This window comes from Neomonachus schauinslandi, chromosome 15 (genome assembly GCF_002201575.2).
Source record: "Neomonachus schauinslandi chromosome 15, ASM220157v2, whole genome shotgun sequence".
Taxonomy (NCBI): domain Eukaryota; kingdom Metazoa; phylum Chordata; class Mammalia; order Carnivora; family Phocidae; genus Neomonachus; species Neomonachus schauinslandi.
In genome coordinates, this window is record NC_058417.1 from 59,572,688 (window position 1) to 59,599,343 (window position 26,656).

The window sequence follows — 26,656 nt, forward strand, 5'->3', positions numbered from 1 at the left end:
GTGTGGAGTCTGGGGGGTCCGAGGTCCGGGATTCGGGGTCCGGGATCTGCGTGAGGGTCGAGGTTCAGGACGGGGTCTGGGATCCTGGTGTGGAGTGGGGGGTCCGAAGTCCGGGATTCCAGGTCTGGGGTGGAAGTGCTCAAGGCCCGGGCTGGGGTCCGCACAGCAGGGCCAGAGGGCAGTGGCACTTGCTGACCCCCTTGCCCTTCAGGCTGTGTCTGGGCATTCCTGGGGTCGCGTACCCAGGGTGAGCCGTGTGAACCCCAGGGAGGGTAGCGGACCCTCTGGGCGGCCCTCTCGGGACCCCTGCGCCCAAGTATGCGCCCCGCTGCAGTGTGGATGGTAGTTCCGGGGATGGCTTTCCAGTAATGGATGTGGCCGCTACTTTGAGAAATCCCTTGCTTGGGGAGTTTTGAACAGGGTCTGGTAGTAGCAGCCTCTTTTTCTGGGGTTTATTTGAACTTGCAGAGATCAAAATCCTTTCTGGATTATTGAAAATAATTTAGCCACTGCCTTTGTGAGTTTGGGCCACTGGAGCACAGAGCGGGCAGTGTAGGCAGCCGACCTTTATGTCTCAGTTCTGGGAGCTGAGAGCCCACTTCTATGATGGGAAGGCCACTTCTCCCTGTGTTTTCAGTGTCAGAGGGAGCTCTGGCAAGGAGCTCCCTAGGGTCTCTTCTGTCAGAGCACCAATCCCATTAAGAGGGCTCTAGCCCTTGGAGCCTAATCACCTCTGAACAGGGTCACACTGGGGGATAGGTTTTGACAGAGGAACTGGGGAGGGGGCACCAGCTTCAGCCCACTGTAGCCACCCACTCCAGAAAATTCTGTTTGTACATGAACTTTTTCCCAAGGTCCCTGTAGAAAGCAGGTGAACCTCACTGCGGAAGCCGCACTTCCTCCTGGTTGCTGGTGTCACTTCTGGGCCCAGTTGGGGTGGGTCACCCCGATGTTAGCCGGAAGGCCCCGGCTGGCTCCAGGAGACAGTGAGCAGTTGGCAGTGTGTTGTTTCAGATACGGCTGAAAGACTGACCCCAGTACCAAGTCCTCACGTCACACACCTGGCGTGCTTTTATTCTTTCTCTAGAAAGCATTCTTGGAGTTGTTTTCATTTTCTTCCCAGATGTGAATCCCACCTTCCGTGATAGGGGATGATCTCTTTCTGAATCACTGCTGTTCTCTCAAGACCCACCTTCGTGCTCTGTTCTGCAGAGATCAGCTGCAGGTCCTGCCGCACAGCCCTTTTATAGGAATCTGTCCGCATTTGTGCTTGGGCTTAGCTCGGGCAGCCCTTATGCAGTCGTGCTGTCCCTCCTTACGTTCTCCTGCAGGGCTTCTCTGTTTTCTGGTTTTGTTTTCCCATTTATGTGGCATTTGCCCTTTTCCTGTTTGTATTTCCACCTTCGCTGGCATTTGTTATAATTCAGAATGGGTATTAATTACAGGGGAAAGCAAATACTTTCCAGTGATTAAAATGGGCCCACTTAGTGACACTTTCTGAGCATTGTTCTTGAGCTGCTATGTGTTCAGGTTCTTACTTTTTCTTTTGTCATCAAAGTCAATTTTCTTTTTTTTTTTAATTAAGATTTAATTTTTAAGTCATCTCTACACCCAACGTGGGGCTGGAACTCACAACCTCAAGATCAAGAGCTGCCCGTTCTACCAACTGAGCTGGCCAGGTGCCCCAAAGTCCATTTTCTTTTTGCTAATCTTTCTCCCCTAAGTTCCTTCTGGTCCTTTGGCAGATAGTTCTGAACATGTAATTTTCTAGCTTTCTGTGGAAAATACTGTGTGAGTCATGCAGACGTATTGGCTGTAGCGTAAACATTGGCTGGTTGTATGAAAACAGGACTTTCTTTTATGCTTTACCTTGGAGGAAGTGAAAATATTTTCCGCACTTCTAGGAGAAGACTACCTGATTGCTTTTCCTTTTCCTTCTCACCCCACTTGAATTGACCTGCTCTAAAGAAGATTATTCTTATCTGTCTTGCATACTTGCGGTTGGTTCCTCTCCTCCTCCTCCCTTAAGCTCCAGATCTTTTTTGTAGCACTGTGCCGCACCTGCTGCCCACTTCTCCCTCACTCTCCTCGCACAGAGCAGCAGACGTTTCTGTGAAGTTCCTCGCCACCTCTCCCCCCATGATTACTTATGATCTTATTCTACTCCTCATGTTCCTTTTCACAACCAGTGCTCTAGTACAAAGTAGCTGGAAGGCAGTTGTTTTCCTTCATCTCCTAAAGAGAATGTTCAGAAAATGCTCAAGGCGCAGTTCTTATCTTCCTCCTCAGTGAGTTCAGCTCTCCAAGGTAGTATAATAATGATGATGTTTATAAACTGTTCAGAATGGGCTACGTAAGTGTTAGCTGCTAGCTCGGTTGCTCACGGCAGCGAGCCTATGAGCTTGGTACTGTTATTAACCCCATTTTTACAGGTGAGGGAGCAGGCACAGAGAACTTAAGCACCTTGCCCTAGGTCATAGTCAGTCCTGAGAATAAGTATAGGAAGGTCCCTGGCAGCACTTCATAGTGGACCCACACTGGAAGCCCCGCTGTCTGTCAGTACACTGGGCGAGCCCATTCTGGAATACTCACACAGGGGAGCTCTGTGCAGCAGTGAGAATGAACTCTGACTGTTGGTGCACCAGCATAACAAAAGCAGTGGGACAAAGAGCCAGAAGCCTCTGCAAGTACAAGGACAAAGCAGACGTGACACATCTGTGGGGAGGGGGATGTGAATGGCTGGGAGCAGAGGAGCCTCTGGGCAACAGTGCCCTGTCTGTGTCCAGGGGGCAGTCATGCAATGTTCAGACTTTGTGAAAATTGGAGTCAGATGCTCCCACTTGTGCCTTTTTCTGCTCATACTTCTGTAGCATTTTGACTAAAAAAAAAAAAAAGGTGCTACCTTATTTATTCTTTTTATTTTTTTTTTTTAAAGATTTTATTTATTTATTCATGAGAGACAGAGAGAGAGGCAGAGGGAGAAGCAGGCTCCCAAGGAGCAGGGAGCCCGATGCGGGACTCGATCCCAGGACCCTGGGATCATGACCTGAGCCGAAGGCAGACGCTTAACCGTCTGAGCCACCCAGGCGCCCAAAAGGTGCTACTTTAAAGGGAGTAGCTACTGAGTCTGGGAAGTTAGGGAAGATTTTTCTGAGAAGTCAGAACATAATAAGTTGAAATCTGAAGCATGATGAGGAAGGGTCTGACTTGGCAAAAGGTGGGGGTGGTGTTCCAAGCAGAAGCACCCCTACACGTGGCTTCGATCTGTGAGGAGCTAGAAGAAGGCTGTAGCCCAGGAGCACAGGGATGTGTACGCGCATGCTGGTGTGTGCACACGTGTGCATGGTGGTGTGGGACTGGAGCCCAGGGCAGGGACCCCAGGTGAGCGTAGAAAGTGGGCAGGGCCAGACCTGTGGGGCTGTCACACAGGTTGCTAGCTTGGGGCGTGTTCCAGGCTGGGATTTGCCCTTGGTAAGGGTCCCTGCCGTGGTGAGCAAGGAGATGAGGTGAAGGACAGTCGCTGCAGTCTGGGGGAGCAAGGACTTTGGGGGGAGGTTGGAAATGGTGGTTAAGATGGGATGGTTTCCCGTACAAGGTCGGAGGTGCCCTCGAACCTGGTGAGAGGTGACCCCAGGTGCCTGGCATGTGGAGGTGGAGGGCCAGGTGGGACAGGACTGTGGCTGAGGTGCCATCTGGGGAGGGCCCACGGACGCAGTCCAGCTCTGCACCAGACGTTTGGTGGAATAATGGAGGCCTTCCAGTTCCCTCTCTGGAGAGACTCAACAAGAGTGTAGAAGGGGGTCCAGAACAAGAAAGTGCTATCCCTCTTACTCCTGGGCAGCTTCAGTGCATAATCCACTCTGCCCGAAAGCAGGAGAAGTGGCCTGCGTCTGTTGAGTCTGCAGTCAGGATAGCCTTGGCTTAAAATTGTAATGCTTGAGAAAACATGTCTATGTAGACTCTTTCCAGAAGTAATCTTGCTCTCCCTTCTCTCCCCACTCCTCTGTTATTTTTTGGAAAGGCCAAAAGAATGTTTGAAGGTGAGATGGCAAGTTTAACTGCAATCCTGAGAACAGACACCGTGAAAGTGCCCAAGCCCATCAAGGTCCTTGATGCCCCAGGAGGCGGCAGCATGCTCGTGATGGAGCACTTGGACATGCGGTATCTGAGCAGGTCTGTCTGGGCACCTTCTCCGCCTCTTTGCTTGGCTTTGTTTCTCTTTTTTTTAAAGCATTTTTTGAGTCTTTGGACTTTTTTTTTTTTTTTTTTAAAGATTTTATTTATTTATTTGAGAGAGAGAGAATGAGAGACAGAGAGCATGAGAGGGAGGAGGGTCAGAGGGAGAAGCAGACTCCCTGCCGAGCAGGGAGCCCGATGCGGGACTCGATCCTGGGACTCCAGGATCATGACCTGAGCCGAAGGCAGTCGCTTAACCAACTGAGCCACCCAGGCGCCCTGGACTTTTTTTTTTAAGATTTTATTTATTTATTTGAGCAAGAGAGAAAGAGACAGCATGGGGGGGGAGGGCAGAGGCAGAGGGAGAAGCAGAGTCCCCGCTGAGCAGGGATCCTGGCGTGGGACCCTGAGATCATGACCTGAGCTAAAGGCAGTCGCTTCACCAGCTGAGCCCCTAGGCACCCCATGGCTTTATTTTTCTTCTGAGTGGTTTTTTCATACCTGAAAGCTTGCATCTAGGGTGTAATTTTGAGGAACCCGTGACCCCACACATCACGGGTGCTGCAGAATGAGTGATATACTCCACACGCCGAGGGCAAACGGGAAAGGAATCTCCCAAGGGGAGATGCTGACAAGGAACCCAGCTGCCAGGGAAAGGCTGGGAAAGAGCATCAGACAACCAGGGCCCTTCATCTCCGCTTTGCTTCACCGAAGCCGACTATATATCCCCTTGACCTGCTTTCCGTGGCCTGAGACTTTGCAGAAGGCTGTGACCCCACGATTGTGTGCCACACACTTGGCTGACGCTCTTTATTTCACAGCCATGCTGCCAAGCTTGGAACCCAGCTTGCAGACCTACACCTAGACAACAAGAGGCTTGGGGAGACACTCCAGAAGGAGGCCGGCACCGTGGGTATGCGGCTGTGTGGGTGCGAGGGCCCCTCGAAGACATTTGGCTGGCGTGGGCACGAGGGTGGGGTCTGTGTTGTTGATTCCCAAGGAGAGCAGTGTCAACCCCACGGCTAGGGGTATGGCGGACACAGTGAATGAGGTTCTGTACCGTAACACAGTGCGTTTGGAAGAAGTAGTATTTCTGGACTGGAAACCCCGTCCTGTTATGGTTCCTTTAACCCCTCCTTCCCCAGAAGAAAGCCTCGCAGAGTTACTCTGGCTTTCTGTATGGTGCCTTTTCTCTTGAGACAGCCACACGGGAGGCACAGCATGGTGGCCCTCACGTCCAGCCTTCGTAGAGCTTAGTGTGGTGTTGGCATTGAGAGTGCCTTCTGGTATTTTCATCCTTTCACATTTGATAATCCGCGTGCAGCCCTGGGGTCACTGTGTGAGCGGGATAGCTGACGCACCAGGAGCAGACAACCGAGAATCTACTGTGCCAGACAGATCCTGTCAGGCTCCATCCCGCCCCTTCCAAGCCCACGTAGTTCAGGCCTTTGGGATTTGCTGAGTGTGGGGGAGCCGCAGGGAATGCAAAGGAGGCCATTTCAAATCAGTTATTCTTCACAAATGGCCAGGGCTCAGCTGGCCTCCAAGAGCCATCCTTTCCTGATGGGTCACGGGGTGAGCTGTTTTCCTCCTTTTTTGGATGCAGTGTTGTCGCTCCTCTGAGCATCCTCCGGTGCCTCTCCTGGGCAGTGTGGGTGTCTTGCATCGTTGAGTCTAGTGGAACAGGCTCTGGTCCTGGGTCCTGAGGGTCTATGGAGACCAGGGCCCTTGTTTATCTCTGGATGAGGACATGAGGTAAAGGGCACACCAAGGACAGGCCTCGAAGCTGCCCTGAGCTCCAAGAGCAGCCTGAGGGAGTATGGGACTAGTTGTCTTTCTTGTCTTCCTTTTGCCTACAAGGGAAAGGAGGCGGGCAGGTGGAACGGCCCTTCGTGGACCAGTTTGGGTTTGACGTGGTGACGTGCTGTGGATACCTCCCCCAGGTGAGCGACGCCAGCACTTTGCCTTCTGCGTTCCAGCCAGGTCGGCTGCTCAGGGAAGGAACCACCTCTCCCTTACTTATGAAATTTAGTAAAAGTCTTTGCACCCTTTTTCTCTTTGCTAATTTTTAAGAGGCTGACGTGAGGTTTACCCACCTCACGTGCTAGATAAGCTCAGAGAAACAGGACCAACGAGTCCGGATGCTGGATTTCAAGGTGTGTAAAAATTAGAGTTAAGAAAAATTTACTTCCTCCTAAATCCTCAAAGATAGCATGATGCAAGTGGATTGTACCGTTCAGTTTTATGATTTTGCGGTTAGCTCCGTGGGAATTTGGGCCCCGGGGCGCCACTCGATGCCCAGCAAACGCTGAGTGGGGAGGGTGGTGGCTTCTCAGAGGAGGCGTACTGAGTGAGCTGGGAAACTTCCAGGGATTCCTAGTGGGCACAGTAGGCACTATGCAGGTTTTGGACTGTGGGGAGAGGTTGTCCAGGAACCTGCTCGGGGTGGCGAGCGGCTGAAGGCTGGGGTTCCCGGTCCCACCTGCTCCACGCAGCTCTGGGGGTGTTTCAGCTGGCTCTGCTCCTTCCTCGCTGCCTGTAGCCCGCCCCGTGTGCGTACAGACACCTGCGTGTGTGTGTGCATGCCTGTGGGAGGGCTTCTCCGTAATCATGCGGTATTTGCTGCCCCTGAACTCTGGTATGTGTGTGTTGCTTCCCTCCTGATGGTCAGCGTCTCGACGGACTCCTTGAAGCAGGCTTCACATGACTCCTCATGTTCTCACTCTGGGGAGGGCAGTGCTGGCTGCTTGGGTGGGGGCTGAAGTGGGGTCCTTGGGGCCAGGTGGATGGTCAGAAATGAGCCACGGGTTGGGGAAGGCCAATCAGCTCTGAGCTCTGTGCTCCCAGGTGAGTACAGGTAGAAAGACTGTCCTAGAGCTCTTCAGAGTGGTCTCTGTTGCTCTGCACTGGGAGGGTCCCCTGCTTCTTGGACAGGGTCTGAGGTCCCAGCCTGTCCATGAGACACCGTCTGCCTTGTCAGCTGCACGCCTTCCACAACCTACCCTTGTGGTCGTGCCCCTCCGCTTTGGGCTTCTTCCTTCGGCTCTGGCATTTTCCTCTGTCCACGCAGGTGAACGACTGGCAGGAGGACTGGGTCACCTTCTATGCCCGGCAGCGCATTCAGCCCCAGATGGACATGGTGGAGAAGGGGTCTGGGGACAGGGAGGCCCGGGAGCTCTGGTCTGCTCTGCAGGTGAGAGGAACCTCGCCAGGCCCTGCAAGCCTGACAGGGGAGGCCCTGAGACAGGTGTGGCCACCTGTGGCCCAGGTCTGGACAGGAGGTGGGCTGGGCCAGCCAGGGGGTGGCTGTCGGTGTCCCTCCACCCCAGCTGAGCTGTGTGTGTCCGTGCGCATCTGAGCGCCACACTCCACTGGGGCGGTTGGGCCACACTCAGAAAAGCATCTGCATCCCTCCCACACGTGTTGGGTACTTTGCTGAGAATCGTTTCCTACCCTGCAGCTGAAGATCCCTGACCTGTTTCGTGACCTGGACATCGTCCCAGCCCTGCTCCATGGAGACCTCTGGGGAGGAAACGTAGCAGAGGACTCCTCTGGGCCCATCATTTTTGATCCGGCTTCTTTCTACGGCCACTCGGAATACGAGCTGGCGATAGCCGGCATGTTTGGGGGCTTCAGCCGCTCCTTCTACTCCGCCTACCACAGTGCGATCCCCAAGGCCCCGGGGTTTGAGTCACGCCTGCAGCTCTATCAGCTCTTCCACTATTTGAACCACTGGAATCATTTTGGATCAGGGTATAGAGGGTCCTCCCTGAATATCATGAGGAATCTCATCAAATGAGCTTCCCTGCTCCGGAGGGGGCCTCAGGCTCAGGTGCACCAGGTCCTAGCCAGACACCTGTGGCCAGCGCCTCCCGTCCCCCACAGTCCTGTCCATCAGGGCTTCTTCCCCGACTTGTCACACTAACTTTGTCCTCCTGAGGTTGTACATTTCCTTAGACTTCATAGCTGGATAAAACCAGCTCTTTGTGGGTGGGCCACGTCAAAACACTGCTGCCCAGAGGCTGAGCAGGGAAGCAGCCGGTGTGCCAGGTGCTGCCGAGGACACATTCCCCTGGTGGCTCCTCCCGTGTCATCTCCAGGAGCGACTCTGATGTTCGGGAAGATGCTTCTCGATGGGTTAGACGTGGGCGTAGACATGAAGCCAGTACTGAGGACAGCTTCTAATGCCCAGTTTCAACTGAGCACATTCCCTTTCTTTCTGTGCCCCCTCCACCCTGCTGCAGGCCGACCAGTCTGGAAGCTGATTCTGGGAGTGACCAAACTGCTAGTCTTGGGTAAATTTAGGAGCCACTGAATCCCTCCTTCTGGCACCCCATCTTGTTTGCCGTTTTCAAGCTTGTGAGTTACTCCTTTTTATAAAAAAGTGCTAAACCAGTGGCTTTCCCTTCCTCGTCTTAACAGTGATGGGGAATATTAGTGAATGGCGTTGATGCTGAGAAAGTCTTTTGCATAAACATTTGAATAAACTTTCATTGATTTCAATGATGTACAAGACTGTATATTTCCTTCATTTGCGTCGTAATTCAATGTTTATCTTAGGTATTTGCCAAGAAACCTTTGTAATGTATTGTGACAATAAACAGGTACAGCTGTTGTTTCTTAAGAGCAGTTTTCTTTCGGGCGCCTGGGTGGCTCAGTTGGTTAAGCAACTGCCTTCGGCTCAGGTCATGATCCTGGAGTCCCGGGATCGAGTCCCGCATTGGGCTCCCTGCTCGGCAGGGAGTCTGCTTCTCCCTCTGACCCTCCCCCCTCTCATGCTCTCTCTGTCTCAAATAAATAAAATTAAAAAAAAAAAAAAAGCAGTTTTCTTTCTTGACTGTACAATAAGAGAATAGCACAGAGTTTCCAAAGAAGGACAGGTGTAGCCTGAGGACTGCTTCTGTCTGACTGGGTGAGGCTTGACTGCTACTGTGGGCCGCTCCGGGAGGCCTGGTGGACAGTGGACAGTAGAGAGAGGTCCTGGGAGGCTCCTCCTGGGCGCTGTGCCATCAGCGAGTGTGTGGCCAGGGCCCCACGCAGGACACATATCAACAGTGTGGCAGGTGCTTGGCAGACAGGCGGTGTATCAGTGTCTCCTGGCTTTGGTGGAGGTGCAGGACTCGTCAGCTTTCTAAACTTGGCGGTTTGTACAATTGCTCATGCTAAAATACCAACTTTTGTACCTAATTTTGTATCCATAATTTTTTATATGTGTATATATTTTTATATAAAGAGTTGTCAAGGGACGCCTGGGTGGCTCCGTCAGTGAATGTCTGCCTTCGGCTCAGGTCATGATCCCGGGGTCCTGGGATCGAGCCCCGCATCGGGCTCCCTGCTCGGCGGGAAGCCAGCTTCTCCCTCTCCCGCTCCCTCTGCTTGTGTTCCCTCTCTCGCTGTGTCTGTCAAATAAATAAAATCTTTAAAAGGACAAAAAGTTGTCAAAATTGTATAACCTGCAGACCCAGAGGCCCGGGAACCTACCCAGAGCTGTTGGGGGGTTGCCCTGTTCCGTGAAAGCCCGTCTGCACACGTCATCCCAGTACAGAGATTACAGTGTTTCCTGGGTGTCTGGGCTGACTGGGAAGCAGAGCGGATGGAGTTCTGATTTGGAGCCATACTTCGAAAGGACAGCTGTGGCACGGTGTCCTGGCGGCAGCCTGCCTCCTGCCCTCGCAGGGCGGCCTACTGGCCTCTGGAATAGCGGGAAGATTTGGCTGGACACACAGGCTGAGCTCCGGATTCAGCTCCTCGACCCCTTGGCTGTGAGACGTTGGAGCCCTTCAGGGGCTCCCGTGAGCTCCCCAAGAGCTGCCAGAGGCAGGGGCCCGGGGGCGGGTCATTCCTGGGGCGGTCGTACTTCTTACCGAAATGGGAATATTGTATCCCAACTCCTCATGGTCTGCCCCTGCCAGAGTACCACCCTTTCCACAGAAGGAAGTCCTCAGATACCCGAACTTGACCTTCCCACCCCAAAGCTTATGCGCACCCTTTTGATGAGAGTGGCCCCGAAACCTTGGTGTCTCTACCTGAAACAGGATGCCAGTGCCCTCGGGGTCAGAGACCTCACTGCACCCTCCAAGCGCTTGATGTGGTTTCAGGCCTGTGTTCCGTGTCTAGGGGACTCAGCCGGCTGTGCCCTCCCGGTTTTTGCCCTGTATGGGATCTTGAGTGCAGGGGTGCGTGATCCCCCTCAGTTTATCATTACCACAGTTCCTGTGTCTCAGGTTTTCATCTCCCTTTGTCCCCACATCCTGCTCACTTTCCCTCCTCCAAATCTAACTGAAGCACTGGGAAATCCTACAACCAATGGGGTCTAGCGTGTATGTCCAGGACTTGGGTTTTGAGATCTCTTTTAGGCTCATTGTAGGCTCCAACTACAGGGCAGAGATTGGGGAGGGAACTCCTGTAGAAGAGGGTGTGATCCTGGGCTGCCCCGAACAGGAGAGTGGGGTTCCTTGCGGGTTCTGAGCAGGCTGCGTCTCGCTGGGCAGAGCCCCGGTGCCAGGGGGTCCAGGCGGCTGGGGGGCCTCCTGTTCACTCTGCAGGATGGTGCTGGTGGGATGCCTATACTCTGTGGAGGCAGGTAGGACTCTGTTATGGGATGGTATTCGGCAGGCTTTGGGATTCAGAGGGAATCAGAGTTACAGCCAAAATAAGGGAGGAAAATGCAAGTTTGGAAATAAGTTCAAGTTGCTGCAGAGAGCAGCGGGTAACACTTTGCTCCAAACATGTGAAATTAGCAAGTGGGACACCGGATCGCAGGAGACTCACGTACCCCTGGGACAGGTCCCAGTGTAGGGGTTAGGAATTAGAAAAACCCTCTCAGAAGCCTCTTAGCCCTCCACCTCCACCATGATGGGAACCACACTGCACTCGGAGGTGGAGGACCATCACAGGAGGCTCTTAGGTAAGTCACCTGAGCTTTGGATCCCTCCTTCATTTCAGGTGCTAATAATGACACCCACAGGCTGTCCAAGTGCCTGGCTCCCCACTTGGCGGGGGACACTTTCTCTGTCCTCCCAGCATGAGACTAGCCTGTCGCGTGGGTTTCCTCTTGGGCAGAAATATGTGGACACACTGGAATATGTGCAGAAACAGCACTCAGAATGGTTAAGGCATCTGAGTTCCGAAGAGTGGCAGAATCCCCCTCCCTTTCTGAGAACAGTCATCTGCCTGAGAGGTGTGGCCCCAGCACAATTCCCGGTGGAGGCCAGGGCGTAGGACTAGCGGGAACACCTGGGCAGCGTCCCTGCTGGCTCAGGCTGCAGCCAGGGCCTTGGGACTCCAACCCCCCACCCTGCTGCCTTCCCGAGGCCCTTTTTCTGAGCAGCATTGCAAAAGCCCCACCTGGCTGTGGGCTGTTTTCCTTCTTGGTGCCACAGGACTCCGTGTCACAGGAAGGGGTCTGAATAAGCAGGGCAGTCCTTTGTATGCACATGACCCCATCATTATCTCAGTCTGTCCCACCCCGATCTACGTCTGAGTCCCAAGAACTACCACACCTCTCTGAGTTTGGATTACAGCTGGGGCTGAGAGATGCCTTCTGCACTTTTGCAGCCTTCATTCTGGTTCTTGGAGAGTCAGGAGAACCAGGAGACTGGCTGTGGGGAGAAAGGGGACTCAGCTCAGGGTGCTGCTTGGATGTCCCTGATCACATCTCCCAACTGAGCTTCTGACCAAACCGAAACTCAAATGCAGCTTTGAGAGGAGGGTGGGACCAGTTTGCAAAGTCACAGTGCTCTCTTTTGCATGTGTCTTCACACTGAGGATTTGTCTGCTCAGATGGGAGCTGGGAGGTCTGGGAAGGGACCCCAAGTGCCTGGGTTTCAGGACCAGTAAGATGCTGTGCCACTGTCTGGCTGCCACCTGCCACATTCAGACCCTGCTTGGGCAAACCATGCCCATGGCCTGGGATGAGGCTCGGTGAAGACCAGCGTCTCCCCCAGGGTGCCTGGAGGCTCATGGGTGCCCAACTCTGGCAGCTTTGGGACCCACTTTATTTATTTATTTATTTATTTTTAAAGATTTTATTTATTTATTTGACAGAGAGAGAGAGAGGGCACAAGCAGGGGGAGTGCCAGAAGGAGAAACAGGCCCCCCACTGAGCAGGCAGCCCGATGTAGGACTCGATCCCAGGACCCCGGGACCATGACCTGAGTTGAAGGCAGACGCTTAATGACTGAGCCACCCAGGCGCCCCTGGGACCCACTTTAGAGCAAATATTTGTAATTCTGAAAAAGAGAACAGAGAAAACAGGGAGGAAATCATAAAGAGCTGAAGACAACTTCACAGGGTAGAAGGACCACGTTTCCATCCTGAAACAGCTCATCTGACCTGCCTTGGGGATGGCAGGAAACTCACCCCAGCCACCTCCCTGGGAAATTGTCAAATCCTGACACAGAGAGGACCCTAAAAACCTCCAGAGAGAGAACAGTTTCCACACAAAGAGGAAGAATCAAAGTGGCCTCAAACTTCTCAATACCAAATGAGCTGGAAAGTAATGGAGTGGGACCCTCTTGTTCATGAAAGAATAGGACCTCATTTCCAACCTGGAATTCTATACCCTGCCAAACTGTCAATTGAGACTAAAGACATTTGCAGATGTTCAAGAGCTCAAATCTACGTGTCAGGAATCCCTCCTCAAGATGCAATAGGTAGGTGGGCTTCACCAGACTGAGAGAAAAAATCTAGGAAGAGGAAGACAGGGAGGGGCAGATGCCTTTTCCACAGATGGCCACCCATTCTCTCCCACCGCACCTGCTGTTCTGCAATGACCGTGTGCACGCGTGTGTGCACATGGGCATGTGTATTTTTTTGAAGATTTTATTTATTTGACAGAGACAGAGAGAGAGAGAGAGCCCAAGCAGGGGGAGGGGCAGAGGGAGAGGGAGAAGCAGCTCCCCGCTGAGCAGGGAGCCCGACAGGGGGGCTCGATCCCAGGACCCGGAGATCATGACCTGAGCTGAAGGCACACGCTTCACCGACTGAGCCACCCAGGTGCCCTGGGCTTGTGTGTTTTGAAGTTCCCTTTGAGGGCAGCAGGTCTCTTATCAGGGGTCCCGTTCTGGGCGGGGTCAGCCGCTTGGTATCAGAACCCCAGGGCAGCCTCTATCTCTGATGGCCACCAAGTGCCCTGAGCAACAAGCCCAACACCAGCCATGGGTTCCACTGGGCAGTGTCTGGGGCCAGGCGGGATGTGGTCAAGACCCCCAGCCTTGTCTGGACAGTGTGAGACCTAGCTAGGCCCGTGACCTGTGTCCCCGGGACAGCGGGCTCTATCCTAAACTCTGTCCGGAGTCCCGCTGGGGCCTGCGCCAACGTCCAGCAAGGGTTCGTGGAACCTCTGGCAGGGCGCCCCATGGGTGGGCCCCACCGAGGATTGTGGGGGCACCCTGTGCGGACACAGGCGGAGGGCACCGCCCCCACTCCTGTCTGCCTGTGGAAACCCTCCGCCCGCCCCCGCCCTCCGGTGGGTCCGTCCCTCCACAGCGCGCACGGGTGGGGAGCGCGGGGACCTGACGCCAGGCGCGTCCGGGAGGACGGCCCAGAGCCCGCAGGCCGCGCAGACCCGGCGCCTCCCCCGCGGACAGCGGCCTCGGCAGCGGCGGGCTCCGCCCCGGCCGGCGTCTGCGCCGTCCCTGTCCCTCCCCGGCCCTCGCGCCCCCCGCCCGCATGGAGCAGCTGCTGCGCGCCGAGCTGCGCACCGCGACCCTGCGGGCCTTCGGGAGCCCAGGCGCCGGCTGCATCAGCGAGGGGCGCGCCTACGACACGGACGCGGGCCCGGTGTTCGTCAAGGTCAACCGCCGGACGCAGGTGCGGCCCCCAACAACGCCCCGCGGCCTGAGCCGGAGGCTGGAGAGCGGAAGGGATGCGGGTGGAGGGGGCGCAGGTGGGGCCGGGCGTCCCTGCCGGGAGTCGGCCGGGGTCTCGCGGAGCTGGCTCCTGCGGGCCAGCAGGACTCAAGCATTTTCTGAGGGATCGGGGCTTTCGTCCGCTGCAGGATTAATAATCCTGTGTTTGGTTTAATTTCCCTACCCGTCAAGCATGGGCGAAGCGAGGCTCGGAGTCCTGGGCTGGGTCTGCTTCTCCCCAGGGCCCCGCTCTGGGCGCCCTCTTCCCCAGCCCAGCGCGCGGTTCCATCTCACTAGGTGGGAAGAGGCAGGACCACAAGGGCCCGTCTCATGCCCCTCTCCTCACAGGCCTGTGCTGGTGTTTGGAGCTGGTTAACGCCCGCTTAAAATTTGCTGTTAAATATACCGTGTATGGGAAATAGTAACACATCACAAATGGAGAAAGTTAGCCTTAGTAAGTGCACCCCGGATGCTGAGGATGACCCGGTGGAGGACTCGGCGGAGGCTCCCAGTGTCCTGTGGGCCAGGCCCCCTGTGCAGGAGTTGGGGGAGCTGCTGGCTATGGGCTGAAGGACTCCCAGAGAGGCTCCTCCCTGTCGCCCTGCAGCACTACCAACCTGGGGTGGATGAGGGCTTGGGGCTGGTCCCGGGAATTGTCCGGGAGCTTCATTTCAGAACCCAAAGCCCTCCAAATAAGCCCCACCTCCTGGGAAGCAGTTTTGGGTTCAGGGTTCATGCAGGCTCTGGAACCCTCCTGGCTGAATGCTCCCCCAGGCCGGGATCCCACCCTTTGCCCTTGAAGCCCTGGGTGCTGGCACACAGTAGGTGGGCCGATGACAGGTGAGACCCTCCAGACACAGGCAGTCCGAAGCTCAGGCGTTCTCTGCCCCTGTATGTTTGGGGGCTCGCTTGCCCTGGGAGCGCGGCTGGGGCTCGCGGGGGATTGCTGGATGTTCCCTGACTGACACTAGCCACCCCTTGCTTCACAGTCCCAGGTGTGGGCTGGTAGTTTGGGGGACGCCTTGCCTCATTTTCCCCTTGAGTACTTTGAACTAAAGGATGGGATTCTTTGCCTGTGTGGAAGTAGATGCTTTAGCTTCATGAAGAATAATTCTATAGCCAGAGGTGTTGACAAGCCATATTAATTAGCACACTTTTAACCAAGTAATAGTGTACCTGGGGTGGTAGTTCACCTAGTTTAAAATTGGGGTATTTGTGGGAAATGTTTTAGAAATAGGACGGCACTTGGGTCCCAGTGGAGGCTGTTCCGTCTTCTTCTGGGTGGGGTGTGAGGATCCCTCCCACCCCCCAGGCCCTGCTGGGTGCTTATCTCTGGGGACAGGCCCTGGGCCCGAGCCAGGCCCTGCTGACCTCCCTGCCCCGCCTTCCCTTGCCCCAAATGTGTGTCCCAGTCACTTTGGCATGCGGCCCCATGCCGCCCTATGCTTCTCCTCAAGTCTGCTGTGGTTGCTTCAGGTAGTGAGGTGGGCAGCCAACCTGAAAGGGGACCCAGGTCCACCTCCAGACCCTCCACTAACCCACACTCTGAGGCACCCCATTGTACTTCCTGGCATGCCTGGCGCTCCCATAGCCCCCCCATGGCACCACCCAGAACCTCCTGAGGTTCTCCTCACAACCTCCATGGCACCCCATGGTACCTGTGGCCCTCTGGCCCCCTGCAGCATCCTGCAGTACCCCACTGTACCCCCAGGCATGCTCAGCACTCCCATGGCCTCCCCCAGCACCCCACAGTACCCCCTGCCCCCATGCTTCCTCACCTCTCAGAGCAAGCACTCGGGGCAGGGGCATCAGCATCCTGCCCACCCCAAGTCCCAGGCACAGCCTCAGACTGGCAGCCCCCTCCTATCTGAAAGGCGCCACTTTGCACCCCACTCTCTGAGGAGCTGATGTCTTGCGCTCCAGCTAGTTTTCAGTAACTGAGGGTCCTGGGTGCTTGTGATCCCATGTGGTGGCTCCTGTCCAGGGCAGTAGAGGCCCTTGTTGGAGTTGGAGCTCATGGTCTTACTCTGGATGCAGGCCCGACAGATGTTTGAGGGAGAGATGGCGAGCCTGGAAGCCCTCCAGACCACAGGCCTGGTGCGAGTACCTCGGCCCATCAAGGTGATTGACCTGCCTGGAGGTGGGGCCGCCTTTGTGATGGAGCATCTGAAGATGAGGAGCTTGAGCAGGTGCCTGGGTGTTGTTGGGGGGGAGGGGGTGGGAGGGAGGGAGAGAGAGAAAGGGAGCAGGCTCTTGCTGGTTGCCCCTGTGCCTCCATCCAGTTAAGAGAGGCAGGGCCAGGATCATACCCCCACCCCCGGATTATTATTATTATTTTTTTAAAGATTTATTTATTTATTTGAAAGAGAGAGGACGAGCAGAGGGAAGAGGCAGAGGGAGAGGGAGAAGCAGGTTCCCCACTGAGCAGGGAGCCCGAAGAGGGGCTCGATCCCAGGACCCTGAGGTTGTGACCTGAGCGGAAGGCAGACGCTTCACCGACAGAGCCCCCCAGGCGCCCCCACCCCCGGATTCTTAACAAAAAGAAGGAGTTCTTGCTCTCTGTGTGGTTTTGGGTCAGTTTGGCGCCAGTGACTCAGCATCAAAGAAGCGCGCTGGAACCGTCCCTGGCCTTACGCTTTAGGGTGCACTTGTGTTAGTGCGAATTGGGCAGACTGACGTTGATCTATAATTATCTGAAGTCCTTAAATTTTTATCTAATTGTTAAAGTTACGTATATTCAATGTTTAAAAAAGGTGGAAACCATGAATTCACGTAAAGAAGTCATAAAGCCACCTGTAGTTCCGTCAGCAAAGAATGGCCAGTGCTAACATTTCGGTGCCGTCTTTTTTTAATACGTGATTTATATTTGTTTTTACAAAACTTCGGAGCTGGTTTTTCCTTAACTGGTTAAGCCTCTGTTCCTTAATTCCCTGCACCTCCCAGGGCTTCTGTTGAAGGTCACCAGCCCACTCCCACTTGGTGATTTTATACTATTTTGTTTTTCGGAAAGGGTCATAGCCTGCAGTTCATTTCTCACTTTTTAAGGAATGGAGAGTAGTTTTTAAGGGATTTAGAACGTTTCTCCACACGGCGCATTCACGCTGGTTGTGGTGATTTCCTGTGTGAAGCCGCTCCTCTCCTCCTTCCTCAGTCAGGCATCAAAACTCGGAGACCAGATGGCGGACCTGCACCTTCACAACCGGAAGCTCAGGGATAAGTCGAAGGAGGAGGAGAACACAGTGGGTACGTTCACTGCTGCTGTGCACCCTTCACCCGCTGTGTCTGTCTGGGTTGGTGCTCCCGGTGGTGTTTTCACAGCAGGCTGAATTGCGTACGGCCTTCCTTTACGCTGTGGCGTCGTGCAGATGACACTGTTAAGTGAGAATTCTGCTGGCGCCCACAGGTGGGTAGGAGTGGCTCAGACGCCGATGATGCCCGGGCCCGCGGGCCGGTGTGCCTGAGGCAGGAGGGTCCTGGCCAGCCCGTGTGCGGACTCGCGGCTACCACGAGTAATACACCCTCAGAGGGCCGCGTCCCTGCAGAGCCCAGGCCTGTGCTAGCGCTCTGCTGTGCTCTGGCGTTTAAGAGAAAGACAGCAGCTCTTTTTGTCGACAGGCCGGAGGGCTGAGGGGGCCGAGCCCCGGTGTGTGACCAAGTTTGGCTTCCACACGGTGACGTGCTGTGGCTTCATCCCTCAGGTGAGTGCCCGCATGAGGATGTCCCTGCTTAGCTGATGACTGCTCCCAGTGCCCCAGTGCTGGTTGCCCCATCCCTGGTGCCAGAGGGCCAGTCGTCTGGGCACCAGGAAGACAGCCTGATTTCTGAACTCAGAGTGTGAGCCGAGATACCTGGGATAGGAGGGCAGAGGCAGAAGTTCACTGAGTTGAGCTGGGAGGAGATGGGCAGCTGTGGGGCAGGTGGGAGAGCATCCAAGCAGAGGAACGGCAGGTGCAAAGGCCTTACGGCAGGGGGTTGTGTGATGAATGTAGGGGACTGAAGTGGGTGGGGGTGAGGCAGCATTCCATGTCAGGGATCAGGTCCTGGTCACCCGCCCCAGGATGTTGTAATTCTCGTGACATAAACTCCGTTATTTCAAAGCGTACAGGGACACCTGGGTGACTCCGTCAGTTAAGCATCTGACTCCTGATCTCTGCTCAGGTCTTGATCTCAGGGTGGTGAGTTCAAGCCTCGAGTTGGGCTCCATGTTGGGCACAGTGCCTACTTAGAAAAACCCCAGAAAAACATGTACAATTCCGTGGTTTTTGGTGTATTTCCTGTGTTGTGCAGCCATCGCCACTGTCTAATTACAGAACATTTTCATCACCCCCAGAAATCACATACCACTTAGCAGTCATTCCCCATTCCCCTTCCTCCAGCCCCTGGTAACAACTCACCTCTTCTGTCTCTACGGATTTGCCATTCTAGGCATTTCGTGTAAATGGAAGCATATGCTAGATAGCCTTTTGTCTCTCCCTGTCTCCGGTGTGGGCAGAGGGCGAGTCTCCCAGGTGGATGGCACTTGGGGCAAGATCCTTATGAAGCCTGAGCCAGACTTAGGGATCCCAGCCTCTGGGCAGCCCTCACATCTGGGGTCCCTCAAGCTCTACACACACAGTGGTTTCCCAGGCTTGTTAGGGCTCCATGAATCTCTGCATCAGCCAGCTCCCCCAGGGTTGCACATCTGCTGGGAGCCGGTGGCCAGTGTGGCTGAATGGGGCTTGGTGTCCTGCTTCAGATGTTGAGTTACGAGCTGTGGACTCTCCAAAGACACAGCTGACCTTGCACAGTGACTTTTCAAGAACCAGGAGATGAAATCACACACAAAACCCCAATCTGTGAAGTCGATGAGAATGGGGTTGGTCCATTAGGGACACGGGCAACCCCTGTGTGCCCCTTGAGAACCCCGGATCAATGCACCTATTTAGCTCAGCTGCAACTGGCCGGGAAGGGGTGAGGGCCCTGGGTGGACACTTGGTCCACCTTGAGCTGGGACCGATGGTCCTGCATGGAGCGCCTGGACCAGCCCAGAAGTTCCAGGAGTGTCCTGCTCCTTGGGAGGGATGCGTGGGCCTTCAGGGGGTTGCAGCCATTGGGGGTGACCCTGAGCGGCGGCAGCGGGCTTCTCAGACACCTGGTGTGCTAAGCCCCCTTGGGACCGCTGGCATTTCGTGCACGGCCACTCCCTGGGCTCATCTCTAAGTGCTCCATCCAACACCAGTCATCCAGTTGCTGTAGCAACCTTAGGAGGTGGGTGTTGTCATTTGACTCATTTTATAGATGAGGAAACAGATGTGCAAAGAAGCCAAGCGGTGCCCTGAGGCCATGCGGCTAGTGAGTGGAGGGCCAGGATTGACCCACAGGCTGGCTTCAGAGTGTGGGCCAGAACCCCCTCACTGCCTTGCCCCTCTGTCAAGGTGAAGGCTGGGTCCCACCAGCGGTGCGCTCAGGTGGCCCTGCCTTTGGCAACTCGGGAAAGTCCTGCCCTTTCTGGGTGAGGGGATCACAGTCCCTCTGTCCAGGAGGAGGGACTGGGCTAGCCAGTGCTGGTGTCCAGCTCCTGATACTCAATCTGTGTCTTTTATAACCTGGTCATCCAGAAGAAAGATGGAGCCTTGGACCCTGGGAGCCTGTGCAGACAGATGGGGAAGGAGGATCTGCCACCCCATGTGCCTCAGGCTGTCTGAGGAGAGGGCCTCCCCTCCTGCTTTTGAGGCACACCCAGCACTAAGTGGGTGAACCCTGGGCTGAGCGACCACAGCATCCGGCACAGGGAGTCCACGGATGTGTGTCTGCAGGTCACTGCGAGGCATGCTCTCTGGAGAGTCCCTCCCCGGAGGGGTTTCCCAAAGTGACACTTTATATGAAATAAGCTTTGCATCTTTAAATAAGAAAAAAATTCTATTAAGGTATAATTGACATAAAATAAGCTGCACATTTAAAGTGTACAATTTTGCAAGTTTTGACATATGTAGATACCCGTGAACCAATCACCACAGTTGGGACGAATATATCCATCACCCGCAAAGGTCCTCTTGCCCTTCCCTGCCCCTGGCAACCACTGTCATTAGAGATAAGTTTGTATTTCATAGAATTTAACATAAATGGAATCATACGGTTTGTGCCTTTTTCTGGCTTCTTTCACTCAGCTTCATCATTTCATGATATTCATCTATGTTGTTGCATGTGTTCAAAGTCCGTTCCTTTGTAGGATGAACCATAGTCTGTTTATCCATTCACCTGCTGACGGGCATCTGAGTAGTTTCCAGGTTTTGCTTTCACAAATAAAGCTGCTATGAACCTTTGTGTACAAGAGTTTGTGGAGACAAATGCTCCCACTTATCTTGAGTAAATACCTAGGAGGGAAATGGCTGGGTCATATGGTAGGTTCATATTTAACTTAAAAAAAAAAAAAGAGGGGCGCCTGGGTGGCTCAGTCATTAAGCGTCTGCCTTCGGCTCGGGTCATGATCCCAGGGTCCTGGGATCGAGTACCGCATCAGGCTCCCTGCTCGGCGGGAAGCCTGCTTCTCCCTCTCCCACTCCCGCTGCTTGTGTCTCCTCTCTCACTGTATCTCTCTCTGTCAAATAAATAAAATCTTAAAAAAAAAAAAAAAGATTTATTTACTTATTTTAGAGTGAGCAAGAGTGAGCGAGAGTGAGCGAGAGGAGGGGCAGAGGGAGAGGGAAAGAATCTCGAGCAGAATTCCCGCTGAGCGTGGAGCCCGACGTGGGCTTAATCTCACGACCCTGGGATCATGACTTGGGCCGAAATCAGGAGTCAGACACTTAACTGACGGAGCCACCCAGGCGCCCCTAACTTTTTAAGAAACTGCAAACATATTTCCCCAAGTGGTTGTACCATTTTACATTCCCACCAGCAGTGGATGAGGGTTCCAGTTCCTCCACATCCTGGCCGCTCTTGGTAGTTTCCACTGTTTAGAATTATTTAGCCATCCCGGTGAGTGTGCTGTGGTATCTCCCTGAGGTTCTGCTTCCCCTGATGGCCAGTGGTGCGGAACGCCTGTTCCTGCGCCTCTTTGCCATATATCCGTGGCACAGACATTTAGGATTATTATGTCCTAGTCATCAGTTGACCCGCTTTCCGTTGTGAAATGACTTTCTTTATTCTTATGATAGTCTCATCTCTGAAATCTACTGTCTGATATTACTATAGCCATTCCAGCTTTCTTTTGACTAGTGTTAGTATGGTGTATCTTTTCTATCCCTTTACCCTATTTCTGTTTTTATATGTAAAGTGCATTTCTCGTACACAGCTTGGAATCAAGTCTTTTAACTGGGGTACTTAGACCCTTCGCATGTAGTGTGCTTATTGATAATGGTTAGGGCTGAATCTGTCATCTTGCTGTTTGTTTTTTATTTGTCCTCTCTCTTCTTTTTCCCCTTTTTCCTGTTTATCTGCCCTCTTTTGGACTGAGTATTGTTTTTTTTAAAGATTTTTTATTTATTTATTTGATAGAGACACAGCAAGAGAGGGAACACAGCAGGGGGAGCGGGAGAGGGAGAAGCAGGCTTCCCGCTGATCAGGGAGCCCGATGCGGAGCTCGATTCCAGGACCCTGGGATCATGACCTGAGCCGAAGGCAGATGCTCAATGACTGAGCCACCCAGGCGCCCCTGGACTGAGTATTGTTAATGACTCCCCCATCTCCTCTGGTGGCTAGCTGTAATATTTGGTCTGTCTGTTAGTGGTTGGGCTTGGGTTTGTGCAGTCCCCATGTATGGCTCTGCCCTGTGAGCACCAACTGCAGCCTCAGCCTCATCTTGCCGTCTAGGTGAATGAGTGGCAGGAAGACTGGCCCACCTTCTTTGCCCGGTACCGTCTCCAAGCGCAGCTGGACCTCATCGAGAAGGACTACGCCGACCGAGAGGCACGAGAGCTCTGGTCACAGCTACAGGTGGGTCAGGGGCCGTCCTTTTATTAGCGCATCGCATTTGTGTGGGGTCCTCTGGTAGAATGGAGCCCTGGAGCAGCGCTGGTCAAGTGTGGACACATAAGTGCCGGACTATTGGCCTGATGGGGAACCTGGGAAGGGGATGGTACCTGAGGACCTACTTGGCCCCTGAGTGCAACTCTCACTGGCTAGGTCACCAAGTACTCAACCTCAAGCTTTGCCCACGTGAAACGCAGGTGCTTGGCTCATAAATGCTGGCATTTACTATTGCTTTCTTACCCACTCTTACCCTGTTCTTTCTTTTCCAAAGCATGAATGTCTCACCTCTTAGAGATGTAGGCAGCAGATGCCCCAGAGTGACTAGTTTGAAAATGTAACTCTCCAAATGTTAAAAACAGAATCTGCGTGTCAAGCCAGGGTGACCATGCAGCGAAGAAATTTCATTTAACTCAGTAATGAAGTAACCAGTAGTATGCAGAAGAGGTGCAGGCATATACGTGCTGGGAAATAAAAGGACAGTAGAGAAAGTTTGCCAAGTTGCCTAAAAAAACCCTGCACTCAGGTTATTTGGCCCATATTCTACAGGGCCACGTCCACTGAGGTCTCTGCCTTAGGAATGTCATTAGTGCTGTGGACCGTCCAGACCTAAATTAGTAATAGTAAGATAACGTTGCATTCTCCTGGACTCAGAGGGTCTCTGGGTTTCATAGACCAGGCTGTGGTTGGACCCAGAACAAACATGAGGTCATCTCTGCCTTATTTCCAAGTATTGGATGAGGTGGCCGTGGCTTATAGTCCCATGGTAACTCTGTGTGCAATAATTATTTTTCTTAGGTGAAGATCCCAGATCTGTTTTGTGGTCTAGAGATCGTCCCTGCCCTTCTTCATGGGGATCTCTGGTCAGGAAACGTGGCTGAGGACGACTCGGGGCCCATTGTTTATGACCCAGCTTCCTTCTATGGACATTCTGAGTTTGAACTGGCAATTGCTTTGATGTTTGGGGGGTTTCCCAGATCCTTCTTCACTGCCTACCACCGGAAGATCCCCAAGGCTCCAGGGTTCGACAAGCGACTGCTGCTGTACCAGCTCTTTAACTACCTAAACCACTGGAACCACTTTGGGCAGGGGTACAGGAGCCCATCCCTGGGCACGATGAGGAAGCTTCTCAAGTAGAATCCAGCCTGCATCCCTGCCTCCCTGCTTCACAAAGAAGTGGGGTGGCAGCACCAGAGATGGCTTCAGGGAATAATAAAGTAGGGGGTTCAGGGATGGAACGGCTGTGCTGTCTGTGCTTCCACCCTCGCAGTTGGGCTGACGTACAGAGGCCCCCGGCACCTGGCGGGTTTCCAACAGGCTCATTATGTATCGTGATCTGGGGGAGTTTGGATATTTTCATGGTGGTTGTTACAGAGTCACACAGATCTGCGATTTGCGTAGGTGGAAGTTGGGGTCACATCTCCCTGTGGACTCCGGCTCAGGCAGAGCTGGAGACCAGGAGATGGGTCTCACCTCTTGAGCGGCATCTCTGGGGCTGAATGGAGCTGAGTCCTCCCCTGCCGAGGTAGGACAGATGGAAGGAAAGGCCCTCAGTATTATGGGGGACAGGCGTTGGGGCTGCAGCCACTGCCCAGCCGGCTCCGCACTCCATTTTTCAGCTGGCGTGTTTGCGGCTGGATAACAAGAGGCTGAGGGTAGGGGGAGAGCCTCGGGCAGTGGGGTGTGCCCACGGTGGGGTGTCAGGGGTGTCCACTGTGGCCCGGTGGCCAGATTGGCCGGTTGGTTGGGCACGTCGGGGCTGACATCCTTGAAGGGGGGCTGGGGCAGGTGGCACTGGGGCGGGATCTGTGGGGCACTGGCCGTCCACGCCGCGTCGCTGAAGACGTGGCCACGCCTTCGTTACTCCTTGCAAAATTACCAATTTCACGGTGGTAGGGGCGCCCAGATTTCTCTTATCTGAGTGTGACCGTCCAGCGGGCCTGGCGGTCAGGAGGCTGGTCCCACCGCGACAGGTGAGCCTGTTAAGACTGTATAGAAAGAACTCCATCCCAGACGCATCCTTCCAGACACGTGACATTTCAAACCAGAAACTGCTATCGTCGCAGAACCCATGTTTGTGGGATGTGACTGCGCGATCCGCGCAGCTCGTGTGTGTAGGGGGGTGAGGGAGTGGGGAGGGAGTGGGGAGGGAGTGGGGATGGGTGGGGGGCGGGGCTCGGAGCCCGAGTCTCCTCCTACGACTCCGGTCGCGACCCCACTCCCAGCGCGGGCCACGGCCGCTCCCAACAACCCACCCTAGGCTCAGACCCGCCCCCGCCCCACCCGCAGGCTCAGACTCACCCACCAATGAGCTCAGACTCCGCCCCACCCCGCTCGCAGGCTCCGTCCTCACCCCATCCCACCCACGAGCTCAGATCCCACCCCCGCCCCGACCCCACCCCCAGGCTCAGACATCCCTCCCCCCCCCCACCCACAGGCTCCGTCCCTCCCCACCCCAGCCCACAGGCTCCGTCCCCACCTCCCCTCCCCCACGGGCTCAGGTCCCCCTCCTCCGGCCCCATCCACAGGCTTAGAAGCCCCGCCGCCCCCCACGGGCTCAGCTCCACAACGCTCCTGGGCTCCAGCCCCGAGCTCAGCCCCCCACCCCGCCTTCTCCCTGGTCCCGCCCCCAGCCCGCGCAGCAGGCTCCGCCCTCCCTCGTCCGGCTCCGCCCGATCCAGGCCCCTTTCACCCGGGCCCCGCCCCACAGGGCTCGGCCTCGCCTCTGTGCTCGCTATTTTGGCGGCCGGCGCGCTCCGTAGCGGGTCCGAGGCGCGAGGTCAGGGGTCGCGGGGCGGGGCCAGCGTCGGTAGCCACCGCCTCTGCTTCAGCCGTCGTCCCTCAGTCTGCATCAGCCCGCATTCCTCCTCCGGGTGCTAGGGCGTAGCCGGGCTTCGAGTCCACGGGCGCGGTCCGGACGCCGAGGATGGCCCTGGGCGAGGAGCCGGCCGCGGGCGCGCCGGAGGACGGGGCGGAGGACGAGGCGCTGGCCCGCGGCGGCGCCCTCGAGGCGTTCGGCGAGGGCGCGGAGGTCCGCGCGCTGCTCGGCAGCCTGCGGAAGGTGCTCGGCGACCGCGCGGCCCGGGAGGGCGCCCTGGAGCGGTTCCGAGGTGCGCGCGGGGCCCCGGCCCGGTTAGCGGGTGTGCGTGCTGTCGGGCTGGAGCTGCTCGTCTTTCCGAGAGCTCGCACCTGGCGCGCACCTGCGGGCGGCCTCGCCTGGCGGCGGGGGGGCGGTGGGCGCTCCGGCTCCCGCCTGTCCTTGGAGGAGGGGCGCGGAGGGTTGGGCGTGAGGACCTGGTGTTGACCTCCGCGGGGCGGCCGCGACCTCCAGTTCGGCCCCGCCGGGTCGCGAGAGCGCGCGAAGCACGGCCCCTCCGAGACGGCTGTGCGGACCGGGAGGCGGCGGGAGGAGGAGCCGCCGCGAACCCGCGTGCCGCGGACAAAGGCGCGGAGAGGGCGGGGAGCGGATGGCCGTGCCGTCGGGGGACGGCCGCCGTCGCCCGGGGCCCTGCGTGGGGACCGGCGGGGAGCGCGCAGGACGGGTTACTGGCTGCTGTCGGCGCTCCGAGTTCGGCCCCCGGAGAGTCGGCGGCGGCGGGCGGCGCCCTGGGCGCTAGTCTCTAATGACTGGTTAGGGAGCGAGTGGGATGGGAAGCGTTTTGTGACTCAGTAAAGCCATCACTGTGGGCCCTTTCTGCTGAGGAAATTCCCGCCGAGCTTTGCCTTCCTGGGCTTGCGGTGACGAGCCTCTGACTTCGGGGGAGGGGCGGCGTGGCGGCTGAGTGGACACAGCATGTGCTTCGCTGATACAGCCCAGGGCTGACACTCGCTTGCACTTGGGCTCAGTGCTTCGTCGTCCTTGGCTGTGGCCTGGGGTTAGGAGCCCGTAGCTTGTGCACAGAAGTGGTGTGGGGTGAGGGGAGTATCCAGGCAGAGCCCGGCTTCCGCTTCCCAGGCAGCTGGCGGGTGTGCAGGGGTGGGGCATGGGACACCTGTCACAGGCGAGGGGTCTTTGGATCTGATGGGGGCAGCGCCAGCTGCTGGAAGGAGCGGAAACCAGGCTGCCTGGGATGGAGGAGCGTGTGCTCGGAAGGATTGGGCCCGGGGAGGGCACAGTGCTTGGTGTGTTCCGCACAGGGAGGAGTAGAGGAGTGGAAGGCGTCTGTGTGGGATGGATGGGTGGGTTGGGGAAGGAAGGCGTGCTGAGCGAGTGGAGGGTGTGGTGGCGTGGGGGGCTGCCCCAGGTGGCCTTGCTCCTAAGAGCCGAGCCAGAGCAGTCAGCAGGGGGAGACCTGAGGATTCCTGGGCCTTGTGTGCACACGTACGTACCTCAGTGATGTTAATTCCCATGTTCCTCTTTTTAGTAATAATGGACAAATACCAGGAGCAGCCTCATCTGTTGGACCCACACCTTGGTAAGAACAGAGGTTAATGATTTGGGTTTTTTTTTTTTAAAGATTTCATTTATTTATTTGAGTGAGAGAGAATGAGAGATAGCACGAGAGGGAAGAGGGTCAGAGGGAGAAGCAGACTCCCTGCCGAGCAGGGAGCCCGATGCGGGACTCGATCCCGGGACTCCGGGATCACGACCTGAGCCGAAGGCAGCCGCTTAACCGACTGAGCCACCCAGGCGCCCTCTCTCTCTCTCTCTCTTTTTTAATTTATTTGAGACAGAATGAGAG

General features: G+C 55.6%; 3 protein-coding genes across 6 annotated transcripts in view; all 3 read left to right on the forward strand.

The window, feature by feature from the left end:
* Positions 1–8,671, forward strand: part of LOC110572450 (fructosamine 3 kinase related protein) — a 9,020-nt gene extending 349 nt beyond the window's left edge. The window contains exons 2-6 of the mRNA XM_021680741.1: positions 4,022–4,173; positions 4,998–5,089; positions 6,037–6,119; positions 7,247–7,369; positions 7,637–8,671. Coding sequence (XP_021536416.1) covers positions 4,022–4,173; positions 4,998–5,089; positions 6,037–6,119; positions 7,247–7,369; positions 7,637–7,975 — 789 coding nt within the window. The 3' untranslated portion in view covers positions 7,976–8,671. The remainder of the gene's footprint in view (positions 1–4,021; positions 4,174–4,997; positions 5,090–6,036; positions 6,120–7,246; positions 7,370–7,636) is intronic.
* Positions 8,672–13,848: 5,177 nt separating this feature from the next.
* FN3K (fructosamine 3 kinase) lies at positions 13,849–23,206 on the forward strand. 2 transcript variants are annotated; one of them, XM_021680740.2, is made up of 6 exons: positions 13,849–13,989; positions 16,065–16,216; positions 17,179–17,270; positions 17,643–17,725; positions 21,819–21,941; positions 22,773–23,206. In XM_021680740.2, exons 1-6 carry the CDS (start codon positions 13,849–13,851, stop codon positions 23,109–23,111), a joined length of 930 nt encoding a protein of 309 aa, XP_021536415.1. In that variant the 3' UTR covers positions 23,112–23,206. The 2 variants fall into 2 exon arrangements, with proteins under 2 accessions (XP_021536415.1, XP_044777518.1); XM_044921583.1 differs by having other exon boundaries at positions 17,179–17,274; positions 17,650–17,725; positions 22,773–23,199.
* A 1,604-nt stretch (positions 23,207–24,810) lies between these two features.
* The window catches only part of TBCD (tubulin folding cofactor D), a 163,258-nt gene continuing 161,412 nt past the window's right edge, over positions 24,811–26,656 (forward strand). For all 3 annotated transcript variants that reach the window (XM_021680873.2, XM_021680875.2, XM_044921416.1), the window contains exons 1-2: positions 24,811–25,084; positions 26,339–26,389. In XM_021680873.2, coding sequence (XP_021536548.2) covers positions 24,901–25,084; positions 26,339–26,389 — 235 coding nt within the window. In that variant the 5' untranslated portion in view covers positions 24,811–24,900. The remainder of the gene's footprint in view (positions 25,085–26,338; positions 26,390–26,656) is intronic.